The 7745-nt window shown below is 59.4% G+C and overlaps 1 protein-coding gene across 5 annotated transcripts in view; it reads left to right on the top strand.

Moving 5' to 3' along the window:
* The first annotated feature begins 1185 nt into the window (after positions 1-1185).
* The window catches only part of GAL3ST1 (galactose-3-O-sulfotransferase 1), a 9951-nt gene continuing 3391 nt past the window's right edge, over positions 1186-7745 (top strand). Inside the window, exons 1-3 of one of the 5 annotated variants that reach the window (XM_027706414.1) lie at positions 3132-3245; positions 4300-4541; positions 7270-7405. In XM_027706414.1, the coding sequence (XP_027562215.1) occupies positions 4499-4541; positions 7270-7405 (179 nt within the window). In that variant the 5' untranslated portion in view covers positions 3132-3245; positions 4300-4498. Of the gene's footprint in view, positions 1202-2848; positions 3246-4299; positions 4542-4598; positions 4775-4880; positions 4899-7269; positions 7406-7745 lie in introns of those variants that run through there. The other 4 variants (XM_027706416.1, XM_027706417.1, XM_027706419.1 and 1 more) reach the window with 4 other exon arrangements.

Genomic DNA, 7745 nt, shown 5'->3' with positions numbered 1-7745 from the left:
CCTTTTTTCCTTTTTTCCTTTTTTCCTTTTTTCCTTTTTCCTTTTTTTTCCTTTTTTCCTTTCCCCCCTTTTCATTTTCCTTCACTTTCCTCCCTTTTTTCCTTTCCATTTTCCCTCATTTTTCTTCCCTTTTTTCCTTTGTTTCCCCCATTTTTCTTTCCTTTTTTACCTTTTTTCTCCCCTTTTCTCCCTTATTTTCCTTTTTCTTTCCCTTTTTCCTTTTCATTGTCCTTAGTTCTCCTTGGCTTTCCTATTTTTCCCTTTTCCCCTTTTTTAATTTTTTCCTGTTTTGTCCTTTTTTTCTTTTATTTTTTCTTTTTTTATTTTCCCCCTTTTCCCCCCCATTTCCTCCTCCCTCTTTTTTTCCCTTTTTGTTTTTTTTTTCTATTTCCCCTTCTTTTTTTCCTTTTTTTTTTTTCCCACTTCAGGGAGTTGGAAGGATTTTCCCCTTTTTTCTTTTTCCCCCTTCCCCTCTCCCCAAGAAGGATCGAGTGCTGGGGTGCCCCCAGGCCCAGGGCTCCCCCTCAGGGCCAGAGACCCAGAACGGGGCCCCCAATCCCGGGAGCCCCTGGACATCCAGTCCCAGACCCCATTCCAGGCCCTCATTCCCAACACCGGCTCCAGGCCCTTGATCCCAAACACCCATTCCAGGCCCTCATTCCCAACACCGGCTCCAGGCCCTTGATCCCAAACACTCACTCCAGGCCCTCACTCCCAACACCGGCTCCAGGCCTTTGCTTCCAAACACCTGTTCCAGGGCCTCAGTCCGGGCCCTCACTCCAAACACCGGCTCCAGGCCCTGAGGGCACTGGACAGGGCTGGCACTGGCCCTGGCTGGGTGGCTACAAACCAGTTGGGCCACTGCAGTCGTGACAGGCCTCTCTGGCAATAAAGGCACTGACACCACACTTTGGCAGCAGTGTCTGCCAGGGCATGACGCTGCCCATCCTCACGCCATCCCTCAGGATCCACACCTCCCATCCTCACGCTATCCCTCAGGATCCACACCTCCTATCCTCACACCATCCCTCAGGATCCACACCGCCCATCCTCACACCATCCCTCAGGATCCACACCGCCCATCCTCACACCATCCCTCAGGATCCACACCACCCATCCTCACGCCGTCCCTCAGGATCCACACTGCCCATCCTCACCCCATCCCTCGGGATCCACAGCTCCGGCGGTCACAGCTGTCAGTGTGAGTACCTGCTTTGTACCCCAAAACTTGGGTTGGAGGGACGAGGAACAGGGGTGGAGGATGTGGTGGTGGAGCCCTCATGGGGATGGTTACACCCCATGGGATGTGGGAGAGGGTTACACTCTGTGGATGTGGGAGATGGGGTGTTGTGGCTTCTTGGCTTGGTCACCTCCGTCCTGAGGCATCCGGGATCCTGTTGTTGGACTGCCACATCCCAGCCACTGCTGTTCTCTTCTGGCTGGAAACCCTTCCCAACTATCCCCTAAAAACAGGGGAAATCTGGAAGCCCTTCACAGCCCATCCCCTCAAAAAGGGAGAATCTGGAAACCCTTCACAGCCAATATCCAAAAAAGGGAGAAACCTGGAAGCCCTTCATGACCCATCTCCAAAAAAGGGGAGAAACTGGAAATCCTTCATAACCAATCCCAAAAAAAAGGGGGAAACCTGGAAACCCATCCCCCAAAATGGGGGAAACGTGGAATCTCTTTGCAATCCATCTCAGAAAAAAGGGGTAAACCTGGAATTAAGAGGTGCCCTGCAGAGACAGGGTGGGACCACTCCTTGCCCCCTCACAACTGGTTCCAGGGTGAATCATGATCCCATCTTGGCACCAGCCTCCACCTCCCCCGCAGCGGGCGGGCACATCCCAGCTCACTTGTCTTCATCCCTTCTCTTGCAATGATGATGATGATGATGATGATGGTGATGATGGTGATGATGATGATGGTGATGATGATGATATGATGACGATGACGAAGCTATTCTGGATTTTCCCGTTCCTGGGGGATTGCACAGGTTGTCCCTGGGTGGGAACTGGTCTCGCCAATGCTGGGCAGGATGGGGCAGTTGCCAGGGATGGGGCAAGAGCTGCCAAGTCACTGCAGGGTGACCTCCCCAAATCCTGTAGGGATGAGCTCTGAACTCCAAAGTCCTCTGACAGGGATGGGGGGTCCTGGACATGGCCGAAGGGTGCCCTGGGGTGCTGAATGCCAGCGTGGTCACCCCTCACTTGGGGACCCAAGGCCATCACCCCCTTTTGTGACAGAGACTTGAATCTGAGAGCAGCAGGAAGAGCAAAGGCCAGATCCAGGAGCACAGAGGCCCTTTTTCCACCCATGCACGTGGGGGTGGTGGAGCAGGGATGGGGCTGAGCCCTCCTGTTGCAGCTGGGGCACCTGCTCACCCCCCCAGACACCCACCCAGCCCCTCGGCACCCACTCAGCCAATGTGACCAGGGGAAGGTGGAAAGGCCGGTGACAGCGCGGTGGCTCTGCAGTTATTGGGCTGAGCTCAGGGACACGGGAATACTGCTGCCATCAAGGCCGTAAAACCATGGAGGTACAGCGGGAGGGAGGGAGGGCTGCGGGAGGATGAAGAGGAGCCAACGGTGCGTGGCCAGGGCCGGCTGGGTGAGCTCCGGCTGCAGGAGGTGACAGCCAGCCCGTGAGCTGTCCCGTGGGACGAGGAGGAGGCCGGTGGCGACAGGTGGGTGCCACCGCCCAGGGCCGGCTGCCGTCACCCAGCGCGTGGGGCCAAGCCGGGCCGGGGGCCGGCGGTGGCGCGGAGCCGAGGGGCCGGCGCGGGGGCCCGTGGGGACAATCACCCCGTTGAGGCCGCGGGCGCAGATGGAGACAAACGTCCCCGTTGTTCCCGGCGCGGGCTGAATGGCTCCTCTGTGCCCGGGCAGTGGGTGGGGAGCCGGGCGGCTCGGGGTGGCCGCGGGCACCCAGGGCCGGCCCCGGGGAGCCGGGCAGTGCCCGGCCGCAGCCCCGCGTCCCTTCGCCAGCCGCTCCCTCTCCGTTCCCTCTCCCCCCTTCCCAGGCCGGCGAGCCAAGGCCGGGATCCAGGCGATGCCATAAGCACCGCGGTGGAGCGGGGAGGCTTTGGAAAAGCCAGCGTTTGCGGGGAGCTGCCCTGGAAGAGCTTATTCCATGTCGGAGCAGCATCGGCACCCCCGCCCCGTGCCACCCGCTCCCCTGGCACCCCGGCCAGCCCAGGACAGGACAGGGACAGCCCAGCGCCAGCGGCGCAGGCAGAGGAAAAGGTGATGGATACTGAGGGCACAGCGGGATGCTTGGGAGCTTGTGGGGTGCTTGCAGGGCGGCAGGATGGTGGAGGGGACAGCAGGATGCTTGGGGGGTTGTTGGGTTGCTTGGGGAGCAGAGGGATGCTTGGGGGACAGCAGGATGGCTGGGGAGTAGCGGGATGCTTGACAGGGTGTTGGGATATTTGGAGAGTTTTGGGATGCTGGGGGGGGCTTGGGATGCTTGGGAAGCAGCTCTATGGGGCAGGGAGCCTGGGATGTGGGGCTGGATGTTTGCACCCATAAGAGTGTGCAAGGGGAACACGGGGGTAGGAAGCACCGTGTCTGTGTGGAATGGGGCCTGCCAAAAATGGAGTGTACATGGATTTATGGGATCAGGAGGAGCAAACAGCAGGTGGATACGCCTTGTGTATGGCAGATATAGGGGTTTGGCCCTAAAAAGAGTAGATCCAATAGGGAAAACCCAAAAGCAAGCTCTGGGATGCCCCAGGGGAGCTGGGAAGTTGCTGGGACATTGAGACGGGGATGCAGAGCTGTGAGGCCCGGCCTGTCCCGGGGGTCACTGGTGAGGAAATGGTTGGTGCAGCTGTGTCCTCTGGCTGGGAATTTCAGCCGCTGGCGCCACGGCCACCCCGTGCCTGTGGGAGCCCCAGGAACACGCCTGGTGCAGCATGTTCCCCTCAAAGAGTTATTCCCTCAGCAGATTATTAATAATTAAGCTGCTCATTGAATGCAAAGTAAATAGAGAGGTTGGGCTGAAAAGTGTTTGCCAGAACCACCCCTGGGAGCCAGGAAGGGTGGAGGGAGGCATTCCAGAGCTCTGGGATGGGATGCTGTGCGGGCCTGGGACGCTGGCGGGGTCCCATTGGGATCTATCAGGATCCATTGGAACCCATCTGGACTGATTGGGATTCATTGGGACCCATCAGGGGTTCATGGTGCAGTCTCATTCGCTTCCATGGGATTGGTGCCAGCGCTGGTGATCCTTGGGGTGCAGCTCTGCTCCCATCCGGCAGCACCCACAAAACTGGGTGTCCTCCCCGGCTCTCTCCAGTGGCTTTTCCAGGTGGTGCCAGGTGGTGACTGTGGTGGGATCACAGCCACGGTGTAAAACCAAACTCCAGCTGCTCCCAGGCACTTGGAGCCCTCCAGCACTGACACCCACGCAGTGATCTTGGGGTACGGCCAGAGCCATCTGCTCCCCTAGCAGTGACACCACAAATTCCCTGGAAAACCACGCGGGAAGAAGCTGGATGCACCAACCGTGCCTGATCCAGTGGTCCCTGCTGCAGGGCAAGCTGGGGGGGAGGCTTGGATGAGCTTTTGGGGTGCCCCCGGTGCCCTCCTCCCGGCTCCCCCCCCTTCCGCGGCGCTGTGCCCAGTGCCCGGCCGCAGCCCGGGGCTCCGGTTGCGTTTTCCATTCATTATTCATTGAGCTGGAAATCTCGGCAGCACGAGGCGATCCGACCCGGGGGGGCCGGGCAGGGGAGCGGCGGGAGCAGCGGCACCCCGGGATCGCCGGGCTGCGGGTAACGCTGGGGGGCCGGGGGGGCTTCGCCGCGGGGGGCTCGGGGGGTGGAATCTGTCGGGGTGCGATCCGAGGCTCTTCGCAGCGGGATTTCGTCCCGCAAGATTATCCGCTGGAGGTTTGAGGTGCTGAGGGGGTGATGTGTGGCGGGGAGGGGGGGTCGGTGAGTTGTTTCGGGGGTGTCATTCGGTGGGAGCGCGGCAGCCTCGGCTGACGGATTCGGGAGCGATGCGGAGCCGCGGGAGCAGCGGGAACAGCGGGAGCTCGGTCCGGAGATGCTGCTCCCGCCGCTAACCGGGGGTGCGGGGCCGGGGGGGCTCTGCCCCCAGCTCGGGGCGCTCCCGGGTGGGAGGCTCAGCCCGCAGCCCCCCACAGCGGGGGTCGCGGTCACGGGTGGCGTGTCCCCGTGTCCCCGTGTCCTAGCGCAGGGGACGGCCCTGCTGCAATGCGGTGTCACAGCCGACCGTGACCCTCCGCGTCCCGCCCGCGGCGGCGGAGGGAGTGGGACGGGGGGAGTGCTGGGGAGGGGCGGCCTGTGGTGGGGGCTTCGTGTGTGTGTGTGTGTGTGTATGAACATGCATTGGGGTGTGTATGAACAGGCACTAATGTGTGTGCATGAACATGCATTGATGTGTGTGCACGTGTGTGTGTATGAACATGCATTGGTGTGTGTATGAACATATACACGTGTGTGTGTATGAACATATATTGGTGTGTGTATGAACATATACACGTGTGTGTATGAACATGCATTGGTGTGTGTGTGTCCACATGCGTGTGTATGAACATGCGATGGGTGTGTGCACATGTGTGTATGAACACATGTTGGAGTGTGTATGAACATGCATTAGGGTGTGTGTGCACGTGTGTGTGTATGAACATGCATTGGGGGTGTGTGTCCTCGTGCACACGTGAGCACACATGAGGGTTGTGGTGTATGTGTGCCCCTGTGTGTGCAGCAGTGTGCACATGTATGTGCATGTCTGTGTCCTTGGGGGGATTCATGGGTTCTGTGTGTGTGTGTGTCTGTGTGTGTCTGTGTGCATATCTGGATGAATGAACATGCAAAGGTGTGTGTGCCCTTGTGTGTGCATGCACATGCATGAACATGCAGGGATGCATCCCTGTGGCCATGTGTGTGCCTGTGTGTGCCTGTGTGTGCCTGCACACACATGAACAAGCACAGACGTGTGCCCTTGTGTGTGTCTGTGTTTGCCTGCACATGCATTAACATGCCCAGACGTGTGCCCCATGTGTGCTCCTGTGTGTACATGTGTGACCTTGTCTGTGCCCTTGGAGGGGATTCACGAGTGCACCATGTGTACGTGTGTGCATCTCTGTGCCATGTACACACACAAACACGCACAGATATGCACCCCTGTGTGTGCCTGCACACACATGAACGTGCGCGGGTGTGTGTCCCATGTGTGCCTGTGTGTCCATGCACACACATGAACATGCACAGGCGTGTGTGCAGAGTGTGCCCCGTGTGTGCACACACAGGTGTAAACATGCACAGGTGTGTGTCCGTGCCCCTGTGTGTGCATGTGTGAGCATGTCTGTGCCCTTGGGAGGGATTTGTGAGTGCATCTGTGTGTCTATGTGTGTGCCTGCACATGCATGAACACGCACAGGTGTGTACCCCTGTGTGCACACACATGTGAACGTGCTCGGGTGTGTGTGTGTTCTGATGTGTGTCCCCCTGTGTGTCCATGCACACACATGAACATGCTCAGCTGTGTGTGTGTGTCCCTGTGTATGCACACGTGTCCCTATGTGTCCATGCACACACATGAACATGCTCAGGGGTGTGTGTGTCCCTGTGTATGCACACGTGTCCCTGTGTGTCCATGCACACACGTGGGTGGATGTCTGTGCAGGTGTGTGCACATGCCTGCTCTGTGTGTGTGTGTGTTTGTGTGTGTTTGGGGGTGCCATCCTGCCCCACACCCCTCTGTCCCCAGCTCCATGTCCCCAGCCCCCCCAGGGCCAGCCCAGGTGTGGTGCCATGGCCAGAGGGGCCCCTGTTGGTGCCAGAGAGGCTGGAGAGACCACACAGCTGCTCTGGGTGGGTATGGCAGCACCCAAAACATCCCAAGCTGGTGCAGCTCCTGCTCCAGCCTGGATATTTTCCTGGGAGAATGGATCCCAGTGCCCTTGGGAAGCTCCTGCCGGTGCTGGTGGTGTCCTGGCCGAGGATCCCCACTCTGCCCCTGGGCTGCCCATGGCCCAGCTCCGCCTTCCCCCAGTCCCAGCCCTGCGGCCTCTCCCACTGCTCCAGCATCGGGCCTAGGAGTCACTCAGGGCTTTCCTAGGGCAGGCAAAGGTCAGCTGGGCAGGCAGAGCTGCCGGGCCTGGGCCATGAATCTGCTGTGCCAGTGGCTGGGACACACCTGGGGCCAGTGAGATGCTTTTCCAGGAATTGTCATGCCCACAAGATGCATACGTGCCTCTTCACACTCTCCTCAGTCCCCAATGTTGCTCCTTTCTGGCTGCAGGTGACCAGGATGCTGTGCCATGGGAAGCCCTGGAGGTCCATGTGCAAGGGGCTGGTCCTGGGGACCCTCCTGACCAGCTTCATGTTGCTGCTCTACTCCTACGCCGGCCCCCCGCTGCAAGTCAGCGTGACTGAGTGAGTCCGGGGTCCCTGCGTGTCCCCCCACAGCTTGGGAACCCCCAGCTGGACACAGCCCTGGGGTCTTCCAGGCTCTGGTGGCTTCACACCAAGATGTCCCCTTCCCTCTGGAGGCTGCGCCCTGTCCCAAGGGTTGGGGGGGAGGTGGATCCCAACTCTGCGGGGGGCTGGGGATGCTCATCCCGGGGGCACTCGCTGCTCCTGCGTGAAAAGAGAAGGGAAGAGGGAAGAGGAGAGGGAAGAGGGAGGAAAAGGGGTGTGGGGAGAGGGTGAGGATGATGATGAGGGTTGGAGAGGAGAGGAGAGGAGAGGAGAGGAGAGGAGAGGAGAGGAGAGG

Source organism: Neopelma chrysocephalum, unplaced genomic scaffold (assembly GCF_003984885.1).
Source record: "Neopelma chrysocephalum unplaced genomic scaffold, ASM398488v2 Primary Assembly neopelma1_376, whole genome shotgun sequence".
NCBI lineage: Eukaryota > Metazoa > Chordata > Aves > Passeriformes > Pipridae > Neopelma > Neopelma chrysocephalum.
The sequence above is the reverse complement of the archived record's forward strand: the minus strand, read 5'-3'. Positions and strand labels throughout refer to the sequence as shown.